The sequence below is a fragment of the Terrapene carolina genome, unplaced genomic scaffold, assembly GCF_002925995.2.
Source record: "Terrapene carolina triunguis isolate 2854851 unplaced genomic scaffold, T_m_triunguis-2.0 Scaffold146, whole genome shotgun sequence".
Taxonomy (NCBI): domain Eukaryota; kingdom Metazoa; phylum Chordata; order Testudines; family Emydidae; genus Terrapene; species Terrapene triunguis.
The window spans coordinates 3668009-3695160 of NW_020664497.1; the positions used below are offsets into that span (position 1 = coordinate 3668009).

The 27152-nt window shown below is 44.0% G+C and overlaps 1 protein-coding gene across 2 annotated transcripts in view; it reads right to left on the bottom strand.

Moving 5' to 3' along the window:
• Positions 1-329: 329 nt before the first annotated feature.
• The window catches only part of SH2D4B (SH2 domain containing 4B), a 121914-nt gene continuing 95091 nt past the window's right edge, over positions 330-27152 (bottom strand). For both annotated transcript variants that reach the window (XM_024209555.1, XM_024209564.1), the window contains 2 exons: positions 4189-4409; positions 330-459 (listed from right to left, as the gene is read on the bottom strand). In XM_024209555.1, the coding sequence (XP_024065323.1) occupies positions 367-459; positions 4189-4409 (314 nt within the window). In that variant the 3' untranslated portion in view covers positions 330-366. The remainder of the gene's footprint in view (positions 460-4188; positions 4410-27152) is intronic.

Sequence of the window (27152 nt, forward strand, 5' to 3'; positions counted from 1 at the left end):
TCATACAACACCTTATGAATGTATACAGTAGTTCACCTTCCTTCTTAAAGTCATGTCAGTTAGCATTTTCAACCCTGGACATTAGTTGAAAAATTAAAATGACCTTGAGTGCCAACGCCAGTTGACCACATCTCTTAGAAGGACTACTGAGAATTGTTTTCACCTGTAGTCAGTCAGTATTCTCCCATCTTTAAACTCTTGGTGATATAAATAATTACCACAAATCAGGTATCAAATGGTTGCTTCTAGGACCTGTTAATGGTGGTAGTTTGTTGGCCAAACAGCTAGTAACTGAAAATTTGATAATTAACATACTATTTTAACTACCCATAGGGTTTTCATTCTAGTCCTAAAGACAGAAAACAGTCATTCAAATAAGGAACTGTAGTCAGGTGGATTCTTCCTCTGTCCACATGGTTCCAGTAGTAACTCCCCACCTGAGGATGTGATAATTTCTTCCTGAAAAGATAAAAGGACATTCACAGTATCATTCAAAGGTGCTTCAGCCTTCTCCTGTCCCCTCAAGAAACAAAACCACAGCAAAAAAGAAGATCCTCACCCAATTCCAGTAAGGACCAAACCTTTGGTGAGATGAGAAACTGGCTGCTATTGCCCAACTACACATCTTAAAAAATGATTATCTGCAATTCTAATAAGACACACAAATGTGCATCTGATCAAATGTACACTGGGATACCAGTAGCTCCTCTTCTCTCTCCAAGGTGTGGAGCTGCCAATACAAAAACCAGCTCCTTCTTCACCTCTGCTTTGTATAGGGACTGATATTCCCTCTTCCACACAGTCAGTGGAAAGGATCATGCTAGTTCCACATCCTTCTTAGTGCTCTGCATAATCTATGCCACTCTCTGCACATGCACAGTTGATAATTGTATGCCAATATAAAAAGAATGGAATAAAAGACTAAACCATTTTCCATAGTTAGCATAGAGACTGTTATTCTTTATTTAAACTAATAATAATAATATTGTTAGAATACAATAAAAATTGAGTGGGAAAATAAGAGTTACATAAATCAAGGGAATTCTGTTTTGTTATTCATTAAAAATGACTGAAACAATTTTAATGAGTCCATTAAAAATGACTTGGGGATTAGATATGGGGCAAAACCATAGATCAGAACATCCCAAAGTTAGGAATGCATCTGAATCCAAATTTAGATCTGAGTTATTGGGCTTGGATTTTCAAAGGTGTTCAGTTCTCAGTGAAACTCAATGGGAATTTGAGTACCTAACTCCTTTAGGCCCCATTGAAAATCCCAGTCTTGGTCCATGCCCAATCACTATGTTGGGTTGAAAATAAGTATGGAAATTTCCTATCCAAATAGAAACACTGTGGGAAAGTTATGAGCAAGCAGAGACAGGGGTTTAGTAGGGAAAGCCGCTCTCAACTTAATTATAATGTTTGCTGCTTTCAACACTATATTTATATGCAAAAATAAACCCTAGTGGTTGTAAAAACTCATATAAACATTAGATTGGCTAGTGCCACATGGTCTTTTGTGGCTGTAAAGTTGGGTAGTAGTTACCTGACCTGACAATCTCCCAACACCCACATTAACCAGTGTCTCCAAATAAAGACCAGAATAGGCAAAGACAAGGAAAGAAGGTCAAGCTCTGTATTATTGTCATTTCCTAGCCCCTTTAGTTTTGGTGGCTGGCTCTGAATTCTTACAGCTTTTGCTGTGGTCTTTGGGATCACAGTAAACTTTGGGCTCTGAAGATAAATGGAATCCACCTACAGTTCATCTTAACCATGACAAAAGACCAGGAACCTTCCTAAAAGAGTTTCATCTAAAATAGAACTGGGGCAGGATCTGGAAGAGAGTAAGTTAATTTCCGTTGTGCTGCTTTCATGTCCTCTGGCATTGTGTAGCTGGCCATTAAAAGGTTGTGGACGGCTTGAGAGCGCACTTCAGAGGTAAGGACAGACAGAAAAGTTTCATTGACAATGATATGGAAAACAGGAACTGACACTCAGGAGCAAACTGACCAGTTTTACATATGTTCACTAAGCCAGACAATTAAAAGAGAACTGGGTGGTCACTTTAGAAGAAGAGCAGCTTCTCTAATGAGACTGTCATAACCACACCTGTCGATTTTATCATCGGGGACGCTCTCCCCCCACACAGAAATATTTTTTCCTTATTGTCTGGGCTTAATAGACATTTTGCTTCTGACAGGTGCCCTTGTTCTCTTTGCAGATGAATGGGGTGTCTTGTGTGGTTATTGCCTATGATGGGCAAGGAGAAAACAAGGGAAATACAGGAACTTTTGTCACACTTGATTGCCCCCCAAAAGAGGAGGAGACATCATGGCTGCCAGAACGCCTCCCTCAGGGACTGAGTTCCACCACAGTTTCAGCCTGCAGTGTTAAAGTGCTAGCTGTGCAACTGTAAAAAGTAATATTCCCGGCCAGGAGTATCCTGAGAGTCCCTCTCTCCAATATACCGATCTAGATGATGCTTGTTTCTGTAAGAGGCAGTACAAAGAGATGCACTGACTTTGAAAAAGACAGCCAGAATGAAGGCTTCTTCAAATATATAAAATAAAATGGAGGTGTCTAGGTTCAGCTTTCCCCCTGCTTATCATGTGGGGTGTGTGTTCTATGTATAACAGGCTAGATCCACAGCATAGGCAGTACTGTGCCAACTTTATAACCCTCCCCCCCGTCCCTCTCTCCCCCCACACACACAAACTGAAGTTAGAACCAGCTTAGGGCTGCTCTACCTTGTGCCAGGGGATAATGGTCTTGAGGAGTTGTTCCTCTAGCCGGGATCACTGGACCACATTGCACTCTGGCCCCACCCCTCTTTGGAGGGGCAAACAGAGGTTGTGTGCCAGGCTCACATCTCTCCTATGCTAGTTAGATTCTCAGCTGCTGCATTAAGGCAGTTTTAAGACCCCTTCTTGTGCCATTTCTTGAGAAAGGCCAGGAATCTGTCCCAACCTATTTATGTAGAATATTACACTCTGCTCTGACTGCATGGTCTGTTTCTTACTTGCAATGTAAATTCCTTGAGGCAGGGACTGTCATGTTCTGCGGTGACCTCACTCGTGGGCCCGACTTCTCATCTCCATTAAACTGATATAAATCTAGTGAATTATTCCAGATTTACCCCAGTGTCACAGAGCAGAATTTCCCTCTGTTGTTCAGTATTATGAGTACTAACAAGAGGTTCACTGGGGGAACGAATAGAGTGTGTGTAGGTGTGGAGAGAGCATGCAGAGGTGCTTCAAACTGAAGTTCATGGCATCTTAAGAAAGGCTTAGAGGAGAGGGAAGGGAAATTGGGAGCAGGAGAAGGGAAATTAGGGGAAGAAAAAGAAAGCTCCTTACACGTTGTCTGAGGAGAAATGGGATATGGAAATAGTCGTAGAGGAGAAAAAATTCACTGGAATGAGAGTGAAACAAAGAAGAGAAAAGAGGAGAGGGAACAATACGGGTGAGGAGAAAGAGAAAAACAGAAGAAAAATTGATGGAGAGTCACACATGAGAAGGTAAAAATAACTTGTTCCATCAGAAATTGTGCTGCTTTTTAGTCACAGACTGGACCATAAGAAGCACAACTTCTAGCAGAGCCAATTCCTGGCGATGTAGAGTTGTCAAAGGCTCATGGTAAACTATTCTGAGAAGAGGGATTTGGATAACATAAGAAATTAGCCTTAGTCCATTCCTAAAACTGAACCCAGACTATTCTTCAATTTGTTTGACCCTCACTCTCCTAATTGTGTGTGCTTTTGCATTTTGCGGCTCCAGGATCAGAGGCTACAGTGCTGAAATACCATCAAAAGCCCTTTTCTTGTAATATTTCCAATCCAATTTTGCAGACCAAAGAAGCTCAGAAAAACTGTTAGCTCTGTCAGTCCCTGTTAGTGCATCTTTTGGTCCTTCAAAGCAGGCACTGCATACAAAGTTGGTTAGAAAGGGACACAAATGGATACTGAAGATTTTGAAAGTGGAAAAAAATCCACTGGTTCACTTCAGCAGAGAAACAAAACTCCAGGTGTATGAAGTTTAATTTGTATATTCTGACTAGAGCCACTGTACAGTAGTTTAGCTTTTCACTATGGTTATTTCCACTTTCTAGGTTGGTTTCAAATTACATGGTTCCTCTTTAATTTATTAATCTGCTGAGTTCAGTGATTGATCTTTCCACAGTAAGTGATACCTTGTGAAAATCAATAAGATCCGTGAGTGTCGCATGCCGGTTGGGATCCACGCCCAAGAAGCTGTAGAAATCCCCCGAAGCATCCACCAAAAAGTGTTTGAACCCGCTCTGTTGGCGATAAGACAAGGCATAGCCCCAGATTTTCTCACTGACCCGCACCAGGAATGCTCCTTCAGACTTGTTCATTAGCAGCTCTTCTGCCTCCTGGCGGCTAATAATACCTGCCAAGAAGAAAGAGGCCACAGTGATCACATAATGGGCCCTGAAGAACGTAGTAATTAAAATGAAATAGACATGTATTAAAGGGTGGAGGTGAAGCTGAAATGTGCAAGGCCTCTCAAGTGTTCAAGCACTTACAGTGGAATGTGATTGTGGTAGGAGGTTACAGCTCAGGGGACTCAGTAATTATTACCTGTCTTTGATGGAATTCTGCATGCTTAATTTGTTACTTATGTGATTATTAATAATTATTTCCACTTGTTTTACCACATCCCCACTGTCCTCACAGTTCTCCTAAAGATGTGCACAAAATACAACTCATAGAGAAATAAATTAAATAGAAAAGGTCATTTAGTCTCTGGATTCAGTATCTACATTCTAAGCCACTGAAAGAAAGGAGATATCAGAATAGATAGAGCACTGGAATGTCCAGGGGTTGCAGTTTCTGTATCATGGGTACTCAGGGGCTATTGGAAATTATAATTATACTTTTCATCAGGTAATACAGTACCTCTGATCTGATCATCTCAAAATGTTTTGAGGTTAATAATTAAGGCAATCTTCAATCTAGCAGAGAAAGGTATAATGCAATCCAGTGGCTGGAAGTTGAAGCTATTTCCAGTCTGGAAATAAGGCGTAAATTTTTAACAGTGAGAGTAATTAACCATTGGAACAATTTACCTAGGGTCATGCTGGATTGTCCACCACTGCCCATTTTTAAATCAAGATGGGAGGTTCTTCTAAAAAATCTGCTTTAGAAATTATTTGGGGGAAGTTCTATGGCCTGTGTTATATAGGAGGTCAGACTGGATGATCACAATGGCCCCTTCTTGTCCTGGAATCTCTGTCTGTACAAAACACCACTTCCAGACTCCTGAAGGGTTGCAATGCCTTTCAGGAGACAGGGAGAAAGATTGTGTCCAAGGAGATGCAATCTCCCTGGGGCTGCTTGGTATACAGGAGGGTTACATGCCGCACCATTCAGTAGTATTATGCAGACTGCTCTCCTTTGTGGGCTGGCTCATTCCAAAGGCCAATATGGAGGGGAATGAGGTTATATCTTTGTCTTTCCCCCTACTCCATTATTGAGCAATTGGCTCACAGCTAGTAGAAGTCTCTTTGCTAGCTAATGACCGCTAACTTATTCAGAAGATTCAAGAAAGATCAAGGCCTGGGTTTTCAAAGCCACTTGGCGGATCAGATTAAAGTTAATGGAAAATAAGTGTCCAAATCTGCCTGGTAGCTTTGAAAATCTCACCCCCAATGGGGAAGTTCTGGAAATATTTAGTTTCTTTTAGTTTAGAAAGTCCTTAACTTTCTTTAGAGGACAAGGGCCATATGTTATCTCAATCAGGGACTCTAAACTGACATTGTTGAGAGTTCTGAATGTAGACAGAGAGTAATATAGAACCCTAACATACCCAATGAAAGGTACAGTCAGAAATGTCCTCATAACTGGGCTATGCCCTGTCGTAATAACTGGGCCTACAAATTTACTCTAATTGTGATCTCAACTATGAAAAGTTGAATGAAAGCTCATAACGTATCATAATAACCTATAATAAATGTTGATGGGAAAAGGTGCAAAAAGGAGACAGAAAGACTGAGTTAGTCCAATCAAAAGGGACTGCTGATATAACTCAAGGACTGTGTTAAGATCATGCCTGGTAAACAAAACAAGTGTGGGATCAGAAATCAATGAACCAAAATTGATGTGTTGGCAATCAGGCCTAATTGATGCACAAAATAATGAGGGGATGGGCTATTCCACCCATCACTTCCTTTGAGGTACCTCAAAGAGAGACTCTAATGGAGTGTGATACTGACTGACTGAAAAGTGAGAGAAGGGGAAAAAGCGAGCTTCACCATCATGACTTCCAGCCCTACCGTCTCCTAGGACTCTAGACCTTCTTAATCCTAATCCTGAAAGATTTTCTGACTAGAGAGAGGCAGATAAATGACATTGACGCCTCCACCAGCTTTGGCTAGATCCCAAATGCCACCTGGGATGTAAGACTTCGTCCCCACACTTCACCCCAGGCATCCTTTTCCTTCCCTGCCTTATTTCTTCTCTTTCCTATCTCTCTTCTTTTTCCTTCTGTCTTACAAGTCTGTCTTAGCAGGTCAAGACTGCATATTTTGCAACACTGCTTGAGCTTGGGATCAGAGAGAGCAACTAAATGAAATGCCCTAAACTGCCTGATGGTGGCATGAATTTGCCAGGTCTCAGAGTGGCTAATAAGACCAAGTGCCATGCCTGTGTGTTTTCCAGCAGTGAGGTTGCAAGTAAGAGTCAACACCAGAGACAGAAGCTGCATTTTTTATCTTTGCTGTTATTTTCTTTCCCCTTTTGTGTACATATGTCTGCTTTTGTCTTCTAGGAAACAGGATCAGATTTTAACAACTCCAGCCCATCTCTACTAACTTCTTCTCTTTTTTTTTTTAAATCAATTCTGGATAAGCACATGACAAAAGTAGTAATTTAATGTACGTGCATCATGCAACTCTCTTCTTTGCGTATAATATTCTAAACTTGCTCTAATCAACGTATGATAAGTCTATCAAATTATAGTCTATAGCTATGGCTACATTATGAGCTATGGGCATGATGCCAGCTCATGTAGACATACTTGTGCTAATTTTCATCAACCTAGTAATGTACTTGGGGTAGAACAGAGAATAGCAGCACAGGCCAGCCATGCCGAATACATGACCACAGGATTCAGCCACGTTTTTACCTGGCAGAGCTAACCCATGCTGCCACTTTTGGCACACTATTGTAAGGACCAAGGAGTAGGCAGTTAAGTCTAGTGATCAAAGCCTGAGTCGGGATTCCAGCCAAGAGTTGAAGCCCAAGTCAGGAATCACGCCAAGGGTCAAGTTTGAGTCAGGGGTAGGGTGGAGGAGCAGGGATCTGGAGCAAGGCAGGAAAGCAGGAACCTGGCATGGAGAGGATCTGGGATAAGGAGGGTAGGAACGAGCTGGAAGGCAGGAAGACAAAGCACAGGATTCAGGGGACTAAGTGACAACCAAGCAGGAATCGACCTACATGCTCAGACGACTTCCTTAGCCTCTTTTTGGCTTAAGTAGTGCATCCGAGGCAGTCGGTAGGGCCAGACATCTCCCCCAATAAGGAGTTTCGTAGGAGGAGCACTAGGTGAGCTAAAGCTCTTCTAGCTCTCTTCTCCACTGGTTACAGGGAGCTACTGGGTGATAAATGCAAAGTAATGCAAATTGGAAAACACAATCCAAACTCTACATACAAAATGATGAGGTCTAAATTAGCTATTACCACTCAAAAGATTTTGGTGTCATTCTGGATAGTTCCCTGAAAACATCCACTCAAAGTGTAGTGTCAGTCAAAAAGCTAACAGAATGTTAGGAACCATTAGGAAGGGATAAATAATAAGACAGAAAATATCAAAATGCTACTATATAAATCCGTGGTATGCCCACACCTTAAATTCTGCATGCAGTTCTGGTTGCTCAATCTCAAAAAGATATATTAGAATTGGAAAATGTACAGAGAAAGGTATGGACCAGCTGCTATATGAGAAAATAATAAAAAGACAGACTGTTCAGCTGGCAAAGCAACGACTAAGAGGGACATGATAAAGGTCTATAAAATCATGAAGGGTGTGAAGAAAGTGAATAAGGAAGTGTTATTTATGCCTTTGCATGACATAAGAACCAGGGGTCACCCAATGAAATTAATATGCAGCAGGTTTAAAACAAATAAAAGGGGGTACTTCTTCACACAATGCACAGTCAACCTGTGGAACTCATCCAGGGGATGTTGTAAAGGCCAAAAGTATAACTGGGTTCAAAAAGGAATTAGATGAATTCATGGAGCATAGGTCCATCAAGGGCTATTAGCCAAGATGGTCAGGAATGCAACCCCACACTCTGGGTGTCCCTAATGCTCTGACTGCCAGATGCTGGGACTGGATGACAGGGGGTGGATCATTCGGTAATTGCCCTTTTCTGTTCATTCCCTCTGAAGCATCTGGCATCGACCACTGTCGGAAGACAGGATATGGGGCTAGACAGACCATTGGTCTGACCCAGCATGGCCATTTTTATGTTCTTATGATTAAGACTCAGAAAACCTGGGCTCTATTCCCAGCTCTGCCACTGACCTGCTGTGTGACCTTAGACAAGCCATTTCACCTCTTTTTTTTCCTTCACCTTTTGCCTATTTAGACTGCATGCTCTTTGGGGCAGGGACAATCTCTTATTGTGTTGGTACTTTGCCTAACCCAATGGGGCCCCATTCTAAGTGGGCCTGGTAGACTTTACTCTAGTATGTCGTAATAGTAAGAACATGCTTAAGTGCTTGGCTAAATGAGGGCTACAATATGAGAGCACTAGCCTCCTTTCTGGAGAGTACTGTATTCTATCACTAAACATGCAAACCAGGTAGACATATACATCTGTTTAGAAATGACATGCAAATGATCAGCCTAACAAGTCAATTAATCCATTTCACAAACTCAAAAGAATGTTGTCAGGGAGGAAAAGAGAAGTGTTCAGATCTGAATTGTTAATAATTACTCTTGTTGAACAGTTCAAAGAAAGAATAGTGCCACTGTGGATCTATGTGACATATATTACGTGAAGTTACATCATTAGATCCTAATATAAGATGCTATGTGCCAAGAATGACACAGAAATTAGTTCTGAAATCAAACTATTTGTTGAGGCAAAGATCCAATCCTCGGTCATATTGCCCTAATTTGAATATAGAAACAAAAGGATTTAAAGGTGATTAGAGCCTGGTTCGCTTATAAACAACAGTTACCTCTACTAGAAAATACACAGATAAGGTACTCTTATAACAATCTCATATTGTGTATGTTGCATCTCCTTCCAAAGGCTGGCCTACTGATGGACAAAAGCCTACTTCTGCTACCAGTTAATGGAGTTCCTCCATTAATTCAAGTGGTCAAGGTCTGTGCTGTGATGCTGCAATTCCCAGGTTTAAATCCTGCTGATGACACAAGTGTGTGGCAGGGGAGGTTGTGATTACACTCTTTCTTCTTACAGTAACAGAACTGTCCTGCTTGGGAGTGACAGGAAGTGTGCAATCCAACAGCTTTATAGCAGGGGAATAAAAGAAGAGAGGGACATACATAATTTGGAGAACACTGAGCTGAGGATATTTCAGGGTCTGAATGACCATCACTATCAGGCATACACCACCAAACATGTTTAATCTCAGTTCATTTAATTCAAAATAATCTGTTCACCTGCTCCCAACTCCCACAGTTAAAACACTGCAGGCTTTCACACAACACTATCTTCCTTGCCAGAGATTGCTTTTGTTCTCAGGCATCAGTGCTGGTTGGTAGGTGAGAAATGCTACATTGCTTACAGCCAAGTTCTTTTTGTTTTAATTCTCTTTTTTCCTAAAGATGGTGTAATAAATTATCAGCCAGCTGCATTCTTCGCTTTCTCTCTCCTGATACTGTTAATGGCTCCTGGGAACATCATCTCTTTTTTTCTCTCCCCCCAATTTTACTTTATTTTTCTACAGTTCAGTTCTTCAGCGGGTGGTAATTAAAGCAATGAAAATTTCCCTCCACCCTTTCAAAATGTTATACTATTCTCATGGCAACAAGAAAAAGAGTGGCACCACTTGCTCTTGAGACGGCAGTTGAGAAATAAACAACATCTGTGAAAACCCTACATGAACATTTAAAATTATTGCAACTAAAGTCAAGAAACTTTGGTTTCCCAAGGCTCTGGTAAGAGGTGTAGAATCACCAATGCTTTTATTTGTGCTGATTACAATATTAATTAGAAATATTATCTGGAAAAGAAACCTCTAATGCTTTGAAAATTATTCTCTCTCTCTCTAATTCCTGTTAATCTCTTTAAAAAAAATAGGACCTGATCCTCAACAGCACAGCTCCATTGACAGCAAGCTACTGCAAAGCTATGCTGATTTTATGCCAGGGGAGGATGTAGCCTCTAGTATCAAAATCAGTAATAATTTCAAATAAGATCAGCTTTTCCAATGAGATCATTTAAAATAATGATATTGCTATTAAACTCAGGACTAGTTCATTCATTTTAACTCTTAGGGATATCAGCTCCTTACCAAACTGAGTATAGAGCAAACTCACTTAATCACCTCCATACATCTGCCACCTGCTATGCCAATTATGACAAAAAGTGTCAGTGAATATATACTGCTGCTGTCTGATGTGGTTCAGGCTGCATCAGAAGTATTGGCCATGACCTTCAGTCCTCACTCCATCAGGAGTCCTACTAAAGGTTATTAATGTGAGTGTTGCTGAGAAAGGACTGCATGGTTTTATCTAATACTTCTTGAATATGTAAAAACCCTATGAAGTGCAATATCGACAAATAGCTTGACCCCCAAGGTCAACTTGTTCATCTACAATTTTACACACACAGACATGCACCCATAATTTATAGGTGCAAATATCTGCATGGGCACTTTAAACATTCTAGCACCTGAGTGCACAGAAGTGTTAAATATTTCTGGGTACCTGTCTATGGATGTAGGCTGAAAATTTGGATTGAAAACTCTAGTTATTTCTAATGGTAGAAAAGCTAGTGCTTCATCATCATTTGATCCATTACTGATTAAGGATTGACTTTTTAAATGCAGTGGTCTATGTTGGTGTGATACTTCCAGTAATTTACAGATGATAGGAGTATCGTAAAGATTTTCATTGTAATTTTGTCATTCTGAATGTTGCATGTCATTTGAAAAGAAGAGACTTGTAATATTTAGAGTACAATGGAATCCTGTAACAACAGAAGGGCCCATTACATATTTAGTGGGTACGGCTCAAAATCTTGACACAGCCACTGAGTTTATAATGGCTCCCACTTGATGGTAATGAGAGAAATTCTTTGAAATACTATGGAGTAGGATTCCAATTGCATGCTGGGGGTTTTCCTTCCTTTTTTGCACAATTGTTTAAAATAGAGCATATGTAATACATAAAGACATGTTAATATAATAGTATAAAAGGTATGAATTTAAACTAGAAAAGTCAAGAAATTTAAGCAATAAAGCAAGAGGATAAAGCAGTAAAGCAAGACTGGATGGTCTAAAACAACTGTTCTATCTTTAACTCTATGACTTCATCATCAAGTTGACTACATTGCTGTGATCTGCAAATAGTGTGCATCTAATATACCACATGAACCACAATATAGGCACAATGGCAACCCATAAAAGACAGAGTGAGACTTATGAATATATTGGCTGTCGTGTACTTGTAAACCTCAGAGTTATTGTAATTATTTTTTTAATGTATAGCAAGACTTTGACTGGAATTAGAGGCACACTATTGCAGGGAGTTCACAAGAATTATTTTGCTTTTCAATGGTGTAATTTACAAGGAAATATTAGACAGACTTGTGTGAGATCAGGCTGAACACAGCCAAAAAGTATTCAGGTGCATTCCTCAGAATAAAACTTATTTGCTTTGCTGATGTTTGCCATTCCTTTTTCATTAGCTTATCCACAAAGCTGTATTTGCTGAGAGTAAAAGTAAAAGTATCATGAATACAAGCATAAATAAATATTATTGAGAATATTCATGCTGGAAGTGCTCTCATGGCCATTATGAAAAGCTTTCTATTACTTGCACAATTGATTGGTTGAACAATTACAAATGTTCACAGATAATCAATGAACAGAAAAGAGACTTTTCATAGAATCATAGAACTGAAAGGGACTTCGAGAGGTCATCTAGTCCAGGCCCCTGCACTCAAGGCAGGAGTATTATTTAGACCATCCCTGACTGGTGTTTGTCCAACCTGATCTTAAAAATCCCCAATGATGGAGATTTCAGAACCTCCCTAGGCAATTTCTTCCAGTGCTTAACCACTCTGACAGTTAGAAAGTTTTTCCTAATGTCTAACCTAAACTGCCCTTGCTGCAATTTAAGCCCATTGTCTTTCCCCCTCATTGAGTAACGAGCCTACTCTGTCCTTGGTCTTCCTCTTGCTTCTAATGTATTTGTAAAATGTTTTGTTTCCTTTTATGTTCCTAGCTAGTTTGATCTTGTTTTGTGCCTTGGCTTTTCTAATTTTGTCCTGTTTATAAAACTTAGACCATTTAACCAAGGCCAATAACTGGTGATGTGTGTAACCAATCAAACTTAGGGGCTAGATCCAAAACATGAAGAAATGAACAAGAGTCTTTCCTTGGACTTAGGATCAGAATCTGGACAAATAAAATAATACTCCAATCTAGCAACCATTATGAGAACAAACCACAGGCTAAAATGTGTTTATACAAATTACCCTGTGAATAATTGTGAATGATGAGTAACACATGTACAGATCCTCAAATTTGTCATCATAATTCCAAAACAGTGTAAAGGACATGTTTGTCAAATTAGCCCCTGTGAACAGGTTCACCCAGCTCAAATTTCTAGTCTATTGAAAAATAGTGATAGGAGCAGCTCAGGTGTTTGCCTGATTCAGTTTGCTAAGCACCTAATGTCAATCCATACCTTTTGGGGGCTTGGACAACTGGGCTGGATATTGTTTACCACAAGAACCTCAGAAGAGATTGGGAAATAATCAGACAACTAAACTATATAATGATTAATACATGTTTTCAAACCTTTCCAAACCAGTTAAAAGGTTCACATGGGGTTTAGAACAAAGGTTTCCATCACTTCTTATTTTATCAGAACTGACACAACTTTAGTTTAAAGGGCTATAAAACCTAAAAAGAAATGTAATGAACAGACATTCAAACAAACATCCCTCATGAAGTCCTGAATTGAGGAGAAAGAGGAAGTTAGCTAATAGACAATTCTAGCAAGATCTTTTTATTATTATATATTATTTTACCAAATTAATGGTTGGATTACCCATGAGAAGAAACATACGTAGAAGCAAGTATTTATGAAAGAATTCAGGAGGGGAGTATGCAAAAATTCTGGAGAAGGGTTAAGTCGGATACTGTAACCAATAGTGTTTAAAATGGGAATATAAGGGTTAATTAGTTCTATTCTTTTGGGGGAGAAGGAGAAAAACAATAATGTACATAAACATAAAATATAAGTTTGAATGGGACCGATGCTTGAAGAACAAAACAGTCTCCTCATTCCTGTAGTCTTATGTTCCTATTCGATGAAAAAATGAAAAGTAAATATTAGTAAAATTATTGTACATGAATTTCAGATGATTTTCAATGCCCCTGAGGTCAAAGATTCTCTCTTATTGCTTTATTGTTATTGTGAAGGTTTTTGTGTTTAACATATTATATGATCATGATTTCACAATGAAAGGCTCGCTTCAATGGTAGAATCATCAGAACGTTGTCTTGATCCAATTTTTGAACATTGTTACTGAAAGTTGATATTTTAGCTAGAGATCAGTGTTTTCACATAACTCTAATTCCAAAGAAACACAGCGTCAAACATATTTTACCAATATCTATAATAAAAATATCAGAGTAGTAGGCTGGGACTTTCAAAAGCAATTTAGGTAGCCAACTCCCCTTGACTTTTCTTTCATTACATTCAATATAAAATATACTTTATCTGAATCTAGGCCTCAGTTTAGCCAGGCTTTTCAGCATATTGTTTAGTTCTCACTGATATCTGTGTGCAATTAAAATTGAACATGTGGTCAAGTGCTTTGCTGAATCAAGGGCCTAATTTCAAAGTATAAATCACATGCCATGAAATTACTGGTCTTAATAAACAAAAGCTTGGCACTCTGATTTAAAAAGGACTCAAAAGTACAGCTCTTCTTTGAATTTGAGAGAAAACTGGAACTTTCAGTGTTGTTAAAAAAACTAAATTATTGTTATGGACAGGGTTGCCAGGCATCTGGTTTTCAACTGGAACACCTGGTCGAAAAGGGACCCTGGCAACTCCGGTCAGCACTGCTGACCGGGCCGCTAAAAGTCCAGTTGGCCGCCTGCATCGGGGCAGGCAGGGTACCTGTCCAGCTCCACGCAGCTTCCGGGAAGTGGTCAGAATGTCTCTCCAGCTCCTAGGTTGAGGAATGGCCGGGGGGGGAATCCGTGCGCTGCCCCTGCCCCGAGTGCCAGCTCCGCAGCTCCCATTGGCCAGGAACCTCGGCCAATAGGAGCTGCAGGCAGGGGTAGTGTGCAGAGCCACCTGGCCGCGCCTCCACCTAGGAGGCGGAGGAAGATTTTGCCACCTCTGGGAGCTGCCTGAGGTAAGCCCGCACCTCTCACCCCCAGAGCCCCCTTCTGCACCCGAAACTCCCTCCCAGAGGCCACACCTCCTCCTACACCCCAACCCCCTGCCCCAGCCCAGAACCCCCTCCTGCACCCCAAACCCCTCATCCCTGGCCCTAGCCAGAGCCCTCACCCCCCTGCATCCCAACCCCCTGCCCCAGCCCGGAGCCCCCTCCCACACCCTGAACCCTTCATTTCTGGTCCCACCCCGGAGCCTGCACCCATATCCCAGAGCCCATACCCCCTCCCACACCCCAATCCCAGCCTGAAGCCTCCTCCCACACTCCGAACCCCTTGGTGCCATCTCCCAGCCCGAAGTCCCTTCCTGCACCCCAAACCTCTCATCTACAGCCCCATCCAAGAGCCTGCACTCCCAGACAGAGCCCTTCCCGCTCCTTGCAACACCCTGCCCCAGCCCAGTGAAAATGAGTGTGAGCGAAGGTGGCGGAGAGTGAGCGACAGAGGGAGGGGTGATGAAGTGAACAGGGGCGGAGCCTCAGAGAAGGGTTAGGTCTCAGGGAAAGGGTGGGGTGGGGATGTTCAGTTTTCTGCAAATAGAAAGTTGGCAACCTTAGTTATGAATCATGTTTATCACAGAAGTGCCCGCAGGGATCCATTGTGCTAGGCACTGTACAAACACACAGTGATAGACACAGAACTTAACTTACTCGGGTTGGGAAAGTACTTGCTTTCCCATGTATTCAAATGGTAGCTGCATGTTCTGAGGCCCATACTACACCATCTGACTGGTAGGAAGCATCAATAAGATAGCAACTTCCATTGAGAAACCATTCGATGTTCAGGAGGAAGTGATATGCTGACAAATATTTAAAAAAAATGTTCTGAAAATCTATTTTCCAAGCTACACATACTTTGGGCTACCCAAAGCAAATGAAGCCACTGGGGACTGGTGCAGATGCATTTGTAAGAACTAGCCTTTATTTAGCAAGTCTTCATGTTTTTATCTAAAGCATTATAAAAAATTGCTGCAGTTTTTCTTTAATTAATGTGAGTGTTGGAGAGGCATCCCCTCCAGGAAACAACACAACACAAAAGGCAAAGATAAAGGGGGAAAGTGTCCTATATTAATATTCAGAGCAACAGACTAATAGCCCTTTCCCTTTCATGAAGCTAAAAATGATAGAGTAATCAAATGCCAAAAAAATATAACCCTAATACATGGGAATATCATAAAAATCACCAGCGTATTTTAATATGCAACAGTAAAAGGGAAATATGATCCAGTACTTGAGTCTGCAGTGAGTGTTAAAAGGGAATACAAAATCATAAAGCAAACAGTGATTGTATCAAAGTTAAAGCACTAAATTCTACCACCAGGTTAAAATGTAGCAATGGAAGAATGCAGTCATCACATCACAAAGTGTAAAGATTAAAAAATAACTCAATAAAACCTTTATCTGCTTAAACTCCCTTCTTTCAGTTCTCGGACACTGTCAGCATGTGAGCACCACACATAGTTTAATCCAAAGAGGAAACCAAAAGGTCTTCACAAAAATGGCACAGATATTCCCTCTCCCCAGGTTACCTGGAACCTATGTTGGAATTATGCTATTCATGCCTCCCAGGTTTGAACCTTAGGTGTTCATGGAGCTCCATACCTCCCAAGAGGAGAGGTCAGACTGGATGAAGTTCCCTGTCTCGTTAGTTAGAATGGCTGAATTGCAATACTACATGCATTTGTAGTCATATGCAATGCAATGTCATACAGAAAATGCAAGAACATACAGATGTGCTGGAGGAGTTCAAAACCACGTAATGGAATGAAAAAAAATCAATACCTGGCTAGTTCAATGAACAGTAGGAGTGGGGAAATCCCAGTGGGTATTTTTGAACCCAGAATGAGGGAGAGCGCACATTTTGGAGTAGCCAGCTCCCCCAGCCAGAAATGTAAGAAATATGAAGGGAGAGGGAAGTGAAGGTTGCTGGATGACTGCTCTCTCTAGTGTGAGAATCATACCAACTGCCATTCTACGTTCCTATGAAGAAAAGCTTCCACAATACAAGACATTGAGGCCACACCAGAAGGTGCAGTGCTCCTCAATTTCACATATCATGAGACCATGTCGCTAAGTAGGCCCCTGGTCAGCTGATCAGAACTGTGTCCCCTCTTTGAGCAGAACTGTCTAGGAAGTGTTTGTAGGATCACAACTTTAAAGTCTGCCATCCTATTATAATGGCAATATTTTTATTTTTAATTTTTTTTTACAGTGCACTACTTTTCTTGAATAAGTGGAAGAACAAATAGTGAAAGAAGAGATCAATACCACAGCGTATAAATAGTCATGGCTGGGAGATAACAATAGCTCTGCCTCTGCTATTGCAAAGTGGAAGCAATACAGAACGAAAAACAAAGCAAAAGTAAATCAAAGACAGGTGGTAATGGAAACAAAACTGCTGCAGCAATTAACCATCAGCGGGTAATGCAGGCTGAAATCGCATAGGACTAGATTTTCCACAGATCTCTGCATGCCTATTCAGGCACCAAAATAACTGGGAAGATTTTCAAAAATGCTCAGTACCCAGCATGCTGAGCTCTTTTCAAAATCTGGCCATAAGTGTAAAAATGGAAGCTATGGGCAGCTGAGTTCCTTTGAAAAATCTGGTCCCCTCAAGTTGAGACTGCTGAGCCCTTGAAAGCCTAGTCCTGGGTGCTTTTGAAAATCTGGCCCAGAGTCACTAATAAGTAGCAGTGCCAGAGACTCTCCCATTTCTAGAACAGAGGAAGAACTTGTAGTTGGTAATAGGCTGCCAAAAGGAGATACTGAAATGGAAACGGCAACAAAGTCAAAACTCCCAGTTGTACTAAATAGCAATAAGAGAAACAAGTTTGGACATAGGTATCACTGGTGTACACCTATGGGAACAGCGTGTGTCTATAGAACAATGACCCTTTCATATTCTGTGTCACGGAGTATGGGGGGACTCAGGGCCCTGCACCCCCGGCGTCCTGCGATTCACCATGACTCTCAGCCAGCCAGTAAAGCAGAAGGTTTGTTTAGACAACAGGAATGCAGTCCAAGACAGGTCTTACAGGCGCAGACAACAGGACCCCCCCCAGTTGGGTTCATCTTGGGGTCCCCGGGCACCCTAGCCCCCTTAGGGGATCAGAGCCCTGTCTGCCTTCCAGCCCAGGTCACTAGGCAGCTTCCAACTCTCTTTGTTCAGTTTCCCGGGCAAAGGTGTCACCTGGCCTCTCCCCCTTCCTGGGTTCTCATGTTACATGCTCAGGTATTCTCCTTCAGTCATTCACCCATCCCCCAATGCAGACCATCCCAGCCACACTCCCCTGTCAGCATTCACAGACTACTTTAAGAACAGTCTCAGTTCGTCACATCTCTCCCCCCTCCGAGACCGAACTGAGCGGGGTCACTTTAGCCAGTGACCCGGGGAAGTTCGAATCTATCCCCGTTCCCATGGATGCCCCAGCATCCCTCCCATTCCTCGGTGAGAATTACACCAGGCCCTTCCAGTTTCACGCCCCCCCCTTAGGTTGGGGTGCTCGAGGGCATTCGCAGTTCGCATGTGGGAAGGGTTATGCGGCCTGTGCCCTTTTCCCACCCCAATACCCCTGGGGTTCCAACTGGGCTGGGGTCTTCTCTCAGCGCTCCAGTCTGGAGGTCTGTGCTTCGGGCTCTCTTGGTTCAGAGCCCCCCTTTTAACCTTGGCCACCCTCCGGAAAGGCTCCTCTAGGCTGGGCAAGGGTCCTAAAGCCGTTTTCCCCTTGTCCCGGGCCTTCCTCCCCCTCTGACAGGGGTCACAGGATCGGCAGTACTGCCGGACAGTAACAAAGACCCCAGGCCAGTAAAAGCTCCGTAGCAGCCTCTGCTGGGTACGCCAGGTTCCCTGGTGCCCTGAGAGGGGAATGTCATGGGCCCGGTACAGCAGCTGGCGGCGATACTTCTGGGGTACCACCAGCTGCCTCCTGATCCCCCCTGACTCCATCTTCCCTGGGGGAGCCCATTCTCGGTACAGGAACCCCTTCTCCCACAGGAACCTTTTCCGACCACCTCTCCCCATGGTCTGTACCGCACTGAGGTCGGCCAGGTCCCTTATCTTCCGCAAGGAGGGATCTTTTTGCACCTCGGCCTGGAACTCAGCAGCTGGGACAGGGATGGCCACCTGCTCTCTCTCACCGGCTGGGTCTGAAGCCGCAGCCTCCCTGAGCCGTATCCCTGGGCGTTCCTTCCCCACCAGGTTAGGGTACTGCGCCTCGGGCAAGGCACCCTCCCCAAGGTGAGGGCGCAGTGCTCCTCGCCGGCTCTGACTGTGGGTCACAACCAGTGCATTCTGGGGGTTGCTTGGCCAGTCCTCCAGGTCCCCCCCCATCAACACCTCAGTGGGCAAATACGGGTGTACCCCCACGTCCTTGGGGCCCTCCTTGGGCCCCCACTTCAGGCGTACCCTCGCCACAGGTACCTTGAATGGGGTCCCACCCACCCCCGTCAGAGTCAGGAAGGTGTTGGGCACCATCCGATCTGAGGCCACCACCTCGGGCCGGACCAGTGTCACCTCTGCGCCCGTATCCCAGTATCCATCGACCTTCCTCCCATCCACCTCCAGGGGAACAAGGTACTCTCTCCGGAGGGACCGCCCCGCGCCCACCGTATAAACCAAAAACCCTGAGTCTGGAGCATCCAGCCCCCCCAGAGGAGCTGGCCTGGAGCTCTCCTTCCTCCTTAGCAGGTGGTATTCTGCCAGCCCCCCTTCCCTGGGAGTGCCACCTCTCGCCCGGCTGGGTCTCTACCCAGTCAACCCTCTGTGGGTCTGGTCTGCTCAGTCTGTCCCTGAGTCTGGGGCACTGGGCCCGTATGTGACCTCTCTGGTCACAGTGATAGCAGACCATGTCCCAGGTGTCCCCTCGAGCCGGTCGGTTGTCCCTGACCCTGGGCATTCCCCATGGGAGGGGATTCCCCACATTCCCCTTTTGGGAAGTACCCGGGTGACTCTCTGTCTGCATCGCAGCGGGCCTGCTCCTTTGGGACTCCTCCCTGCCAGCCCCTGACCGGCTCTTCACAAACTCATCGGCCAGCCGGCCTGCATGTCGCGGGTTCTCTGGTTTTTTGTCCACCAACCACAGCCTCAGGTCGGATGGGCACCGCTCATACAGTTGCTCCAATACCAGCAGTTTAACCAGGTCCTCCTTTGTCTGGGCCCCATCAGCCCACTTGCTGGCGTATCCCTCCATGCGGACGGCTAGTTGCAGATATGAGATCTCAGGGGTTTTATCCTGACTCCGGAACCTTTCCCGGTACATCTCAGAAGTCAGCCCAAACTCACGGAGCAGGGCCTTTTTGAATAGTTCGTAGTCCCCTTTCTCCGCCTCGTCCAGTTGGCGGTACAATGCCACGGATTTGGGGTCCAGTAAGGGGGTGAGAACCCGGAGTCTGTCCGCAGGATCAACCTGGTGCAGCTCGCAGGCTGTCTCAAATGCATCCAGGAAGTCATCCATGTCCTCCCCCTCCTTACGTGGGGCCAGGATGCACTTATCAAAGCTCCGTGCAGTCCTGGGTCCCCCCTCACTCACCGCAGCCGGGGTCTCGCGGCCCTTCAGCCTCGCCAGTTCCAGTTCATGATGCCTCTGTCTCTCTTCATGCTGCCTCTGTCTCTCATTCTCCTCCCGTTCATGACGCCTCTGTTGTTCACGATCCTCCAGCTCTCTCAGTTTTAGCTTTTTCTCCCATCCCAGCCCATTCCGCTCCACGGATGCTGAGTGTCGCCGGGAGGATCCCCTGCTGGCCGGAGGGGTCACTGCGCCCTCGGTATTTGCTGGGCTCCTCCCCACCCTTCCCCTAGGCATAGGAAGGAGGGGTCTCGGGAAGCCCTCAGCAGCCGGCTGACCACTCCCAGCTGGGACAGACACTGGGGCCTGCGCTGCATCTGCCAGGCTGCTTCCCTCAGAGACAGGGATCAGTTCATTCGCGCGATCTCGCTTCTCCAGCTGGGCAATGAGCTGTTCTTTGGTGAGCTTCCCAATGCGCACCCCCCTCTGCTTGCACAGCTCCACCAGGTCACTCTTAAACCGCTTGGCATACATCTTCCTGCTGGCCACTCACAGGCCTGTGTGCTCACCGCTCCCCACAGTTTCCAGGGAGACCCCTAGTGTGCCGGCCCTTCTCGAGGTCACCACCTCTCTGCCAGGGTTGAGCTGCAAACTCCTCCGCCCCTGGGACCACTCGCTGCGATCCCCCGGGGGACCCTGTTACTGCAAAAGTCCTTCTCGCTGGTCACACACTCCCAGGGGTGATAACCGTCTCTCTCTGACTCCTCAGCACGCCTGGTCCCCGTCAATCCCCCTTCGTTTTACTTCTCCCCAGTCACTTACTGCAGGAAGCGCCGTCCACGGGGTGCAGTAGATCCCACCGCTGCCACCAGTTGTCACGGAGTATGGGGGGACTCAGGGCCCTGCACCCCCGGCGTCCTGCGATTCACCATGACTCTCAGCCAGCCAGTAAAGCAGAAGGTTTATTTAGACGACAGGAATGCAGTCCAAGACAGGTCTTACAGGCGCAGACAACAGGACCCCCCCCCCAGTTGGGTTCATCTTGGGGTCCCCGGGCACCCTAGCCCCCTTAGGGGATCAGAGCCCTGTCTGCCTTCCAGCCCAGGTCACTAGCCAGCTTCCAACTCTCTTTGTTCAGTTTCCCGGGCAAAGGTGTCACCTGGCCTCTCCCCCTTCCTGGGTTCTCATGTTACATGCTCAGGTATTCTCCTTCAGTCATTCCCCCATCCCCCAATGCAGACCATCCCAGCCACACTCCCCTGTCAGCATTCACAGACTACTTTAAGAACAGTCTCAGTTCGTCACATTCTGCCACTCTTGTCTGGATATGCAATGCTCATTAACAACAATTCTTCAGTTTACAGAGTTCATTTTGGACAGCATTAGTACTGCAAAGTGGACTTACACTGGCCAAACAGCCCCCTTGAGAACTCCCTCCTGCTCCAGTTCCATTACCCACTACTACTGTCTTGTCTGCCAAAGATCAACATCAAGGGAAGAAGGGGAGCAGGTATGGTGGAGCAAAGCTTCATTTGTGCCCCATTCCAGGCTGAAGAAAGATAAAGCTACCACCCTGTACACTGTACACCTGAAATTTTAACTTAAACCTTTTCTGGACAGCACAGAATCAGGGTTTCATTATCAGCTCCCTGGCAGTCCTCACTCTGCACTGCACCTGAGCTCTGTACATCACTGTATGGAAAACTAAGCCCCAGAGGAACAGTGTATGTCCAACGGTGAGTATCCCTCCAGGCCAAGGTGGTACAGCAATGGGGAGCTTACATGGTGCATAGACCCTGTACTGGGCCTTTCTAGAGGGGAAAATATCACCCAAGATAAGCAAAAGGTATACAAATAGTACAAACCTGATTCATATTTATACTAGGGTCCCTTTAGTGTGCAGGGACATTATTGTGAGAGAGAATCAGGCTCTGAAAAGACTTTTTATTCTGAATTCCCAAAGACTGATATTCCTTAAAAATTGTCCAAATCCTATTGAAATTCATTGGGCACCTAACTCCCTTAGGCATCTTTGGAAATACCAGCCTAAATAAGTACTGCAGCTAAATAATATATTTTCTATCAGGTTTAATGAGAATTAGGTGTGCTATGCCCCATATTGCTAGCATGGCACATAGTTAATTCCCTAGGCATGCTACTGGAAACATACCTCTTAACCGTCTCTTCAAAGTTCATTCTTTACCTCGACTACCAAATACTGTAAACCTCTTTATATTCACTGTCAAAATATTTAGACTCTATTCACTAACAAGCAGTGCAGCACATAAAGGCACTTGCATTACTTGTCTGAACACACTGCTGGTATAATGGAGCTATACATTTGTCTGTTAAGGTCTTCTCAAAGTACACTGTAGGTTCCCCCACTACCTCCCCCCTCAGTTCGGCATACAGACAGCTTTACGCCAGGATAAAAGGAAAGATCTCGAACTATTTCTACTTTATTACTCATTGCCTAAAAGTGAAATACAGGCAGCACAGACAAGATCTTTTGCTTTTTATGTCTCTCGATTTATCCCACATACATATTTCTCAAGTCTTCCACTGGTAATGGGCCTCTTTGGTCTGAAATTCCTTCATTATGGCTTTGTTATTTCTCATTCATTTTTGTGTCTTTTCTCATCTTATCTCAACAGCTTCTCAAAACTAGTTCCTTAAAGTAATTATTAAAGGAATTGTTAGCCTTCCCATTTTCAGTAATTTCTCAAAGCTTTCAGAAGTCACCCAGATTTAGTATTGCATGCCCATTCCTTTTATTTACAATCAGATATGAGACATTACCAATGCTAAGCACACAAGAATGCATGGTTGAATATTGGGCTGGTCAAATGATTCGCAGAAAATAATGTACCCAATGAACTTTGGCCTTTTTTAGGTCTGTGGATCATTCAAGAACCAATCCCAATTTGTAAATAAATTAGTGAATAAGTAAATACATAATTTAGTAAATTAGTAAATAAGTAAATATTCACCAAATAGTTTATGAACACAGATTCCAGCTTACGCAATGTTTGCAAACTATATGTTTGCTATTTGAGGTGTGTGATTGGTCATCTATGATACATGGTTAGTTTGTTTTTTCTGCCCTCTGGGATGACAGAAACTTTATAAATGGGAGTAAAACAAATAATGAACAGTGAATACTCTTGTTTATGTATGAATACTCTTGATCCCATGCAAATATGGGCATCTGTATGAATAACCACCATTTGCAAAAATTTATGCAGATAGAAACACATTCACAGCTATGGCTACAAACAGCATTAGAAAAAGGAACAAACATGCTTTGAAAAAACAGCTGTTCCACAGTCCAATAAAGAGGCTGCAAACACTATTTTTTCAGGATATGAACAGTTCTCAATGTATACATAAAGAGTGAATTTTTGTTTGTATTATGTGTGAACAAGGTATTCAAGTATATGGAATAACTGCATATCTAACAGCATGTGATATATACATAAACTAGATAGTAAATCCTTACTGTGTCTCCTGTGACACTGAAATATGCATAAGGGATAAAGAATACAACTATGAATAAAGCATTAGATCTGGTTCCTCAGGTGGTGTGAATCAGCATAGCCCAATTGAAATCAACTGTGCTATACCAACTGAGGATCTGGACCTTAATCTTTTTCCTCCATGGGCTTCATTAAAATGTAGCTGCTAAAAATGACACAGAATTGTAGTTAGGAGGTGAGGGAAAGAAAAATGAGGATCAGAATACAACACAATTAGTAATCACTGTGCTCCACTACTCAGTCAGAGAGTTCCCTTTATGCCAGCCCAGCCCCCTGACCTCCAACCAACATGGGTAAAGTCAACTTTCATTGTCTCTTCAACAGCAAAGTCTAGCAATTTGTTCCTTCCACAGCTACCTTCCTGTGTTGATGTCTTCGTATATTATCTTCAGTAGACATCTGTTGGGACATGACTGAATTTGTTTCTTCTGCTCTCCTCCTTAGGAAACGTACAGTGTCTCTCTAAGGGTACATCTACACTACAGGGGGGAGTCGATTTAAGATATGCAAATTCAGCTACGTGAATAGCGTAGCTGAATTCGACGTATCACAGCCGACTTACCCCGTTGTGAGGACGGCGGCAAAATCGACTTCTGCGGCTTTTTGTCGGCGGCGCTTACTACCACCTCCGCTGGTGGAGTTAGAGCGCCGATTCGGGGATCGATTGTCGCGTCCCGACGGGACGCGATAAATCGATCCCCGAGAGGTCGATTTCTACCCGCCTGAATCGGCGGGTAGTATAGACCAGACCTAATGCAGCTTTAGGAGCAGTCATAGTAACACCTCTTTAACATGGAAACAGGACAGGAGCTGCTTGTGACAGGAAAAGAGCATGGGCCTCCAACACTTAAGTCATTGCTGGGAGTGAGGAGTGACAATGGGATGCAAAAATATTAATTTGCCTCCAAGTTTTGAGACATTTCTGATGTTTAAATAGTAAAATGTAATATATAAAGGTTGAAAATGTGTTAATACATAAAGGGTCCAATCTTCAGAAGGGCCGACTACCCATACTTCCCAATGCCTTCAACAGGAGTTTGGGATGGTCAGCACATCTACAAACCAGATGCTAAATGACACCCCACATGTATGTCTGCTATTTTGCAACCTGAGATGGATAAGAACACACCAGAGGATAAATACAAATATTTGAAGAATCAGGAAGCTTTTCTAAGGATCAATCCTGGTCCACTAATTGGAAAGAAATATACCAGTTCTTGCATAGTGATTTTTGGATACTCCTTTCGGTCTGAAAATGGTCTTTCAAGTAAGAGTTTAGTGGCCAAACCTTGCCCATTTCCTTTTAAGTTTAGTGGTCAGTATCCTCAGTCCATTCTTCAAACTAAATCATTTGTGTTCTTTACTGTGGGTTTTGCAGTCATCTGAGGAAAAGGGAAGAAAAATTCTATCATGTGAATGTCACTCCCAAGCTCTTTCTCTTAATAATCTCACTTATTTCAATTTCTCAACTTATTATCTTGCATTTAAGTCCTCCTAATTTTGCTATTTTGGAAACTATAGAGAGAAGCTGTCGGTATGTAAATGAAGTCTAAATCGAGGAGAAAGAGGAGAAATCTGATCTCTCTGAGAGAGGCAAAAATGAGAAAGCAAAATCCCTCCTGGGAATTGTTTACTTTCTCATAACTCCAGCCATCATAAATCCTTCTCAGTCCTCCTGCATATGTTAGGCATGGCATGTTCTGTGAGAAATCTCTTGGCAGGCTGAGTTTTCACTGAACCAATGTCAAAAATCTTTTTTTTCCCCTCTCTGGTTTTGTATAAAAAGGTTCAGTAGGGTTCAGAATTAGTTAGACTTAATCTGTATGTGGCCCTCTACTAGCCCCTCAGCACTGCATCTCCTAATGCTTGGCAGAGGGTAACTCCTCTGAGTCCAAAAACAACAATGTACAGAGCAGCTTTGAGGGCAGGCTGGTGTTGAGACCACTAAATCTACAGATATGGGGCTCCAGTGGATCTGACAACAAATAGCACAAGGAGCCTAGACCAATCCCTAGGCTGAGATAGATGCTGAAGGCTTATGGAGCCACTTACCACAGTCCCCTAGTCAAAGGGATTCATTTTCTCCTTCATCTGTTGGGCATATCATTCACATAGGGTCTCGATCCAGCAAAGTTAAGCACATGCTTAACTTTAAGCATGTGAAGTCCTATTGATTTAAAATTAAGCATCTGCTTAAGTGCTTTGCAAGATTGGAGCCATAGAACACAATGTTCAAAGTCTGAGGGGGTTCAGATAAACTGTTTTAGCTCTTCATACATTTACATTAGATAAAGTCGACAAACAGTTATTGCTCAGTCAAATACAGGTTCTGAAGAGCATAGCATGGTGAACAGTCTGTGCATGGCAGATTAATGCTACAACAGTAAATACTGAGGACTTACATTGTAGGATAAAAGATCTGTTAAGCATAGACAAACTAAGACACCAAAATCATAAAGTTCTCTTACATTTTATCTATGAGCCAGCTCTTTCCACTTTGAATGAGAAAAGTGTCCCACAATGAGAGCTACCAACCATGGTGAAGATCACATTTAAAAATAAAAGTCAGATCAGGTTGGGATTCAAAATTAGAATTTATGGAAGGTACAGTTTCTGTCTAACCCATTAGGGTTCTCTCAAAATCTGAGAAGAAAAAATATTACTGTTATTTTGAAACATATTTAGGCATCCAAGTTTAAACACAGAAAATTTAGAACAATTATTCTTCAATTAGGTGAATTCTTTTTTTGTATCTAATCTACCATTAATTTAAAGGTGTTTTCACTTTCTGAAATGATCAGGGCCGGTGTTACCATTTAGGCCAACTAGGCAGTTGCCTAGGGCACCAAGATTTGTGGGTGCCAAAAAGCGATGCCCCCAATTTTTTTTTTACATCCTTCCAGCGGCCGCTGCACTGGGAGGGAGAGGGAGTCTGAGCCGCTGGCAGGCAGCCCAGAGGTTCCTCTGTGTCCGCGCGCCACCGGCAGGCCCAGGGGTTCCCCTGTGTCAGCGCACGGACACAGGGGAACCCCTGGGCTGCCGGTGGCACCCGGACACAGGGGAACCCCTGGGCTGCCTGCCAGCGGCTCAGACTCCCTCTCCCTCCCAGCGCAGCGGCCACTTCATCCCATGCGATTCTTCTCATTGCCGGCGGGGGTGCTGGTGGCTGGGCAGAGCTCCGCAGCTCTGCTTAGCGCACGTGGCACAAGCCCGGTGACGGGCGCGACAGCAGGGCTTCTGGAGGAAAGGGGTGGCTGCCTCCTGGCTCCACGGTCAGCCCCAGCGGGTGGCACGGAGAAGAAAAGAGCCTCAGGCGGCGGGCTGGTGGAGCGGAAGAAGAAAGAGGACCCCAACGCCCGTGCCTTGGGCAAGGTAAGCGCTTCCCCACAGCTCCTGCCCCCTTGGTCCTTGGCTGATCCCTGCTCCTGCTCCCCTTGTGCGTGGGCGGCTGGAGAGGACGGCAGCCTGCAGAGCT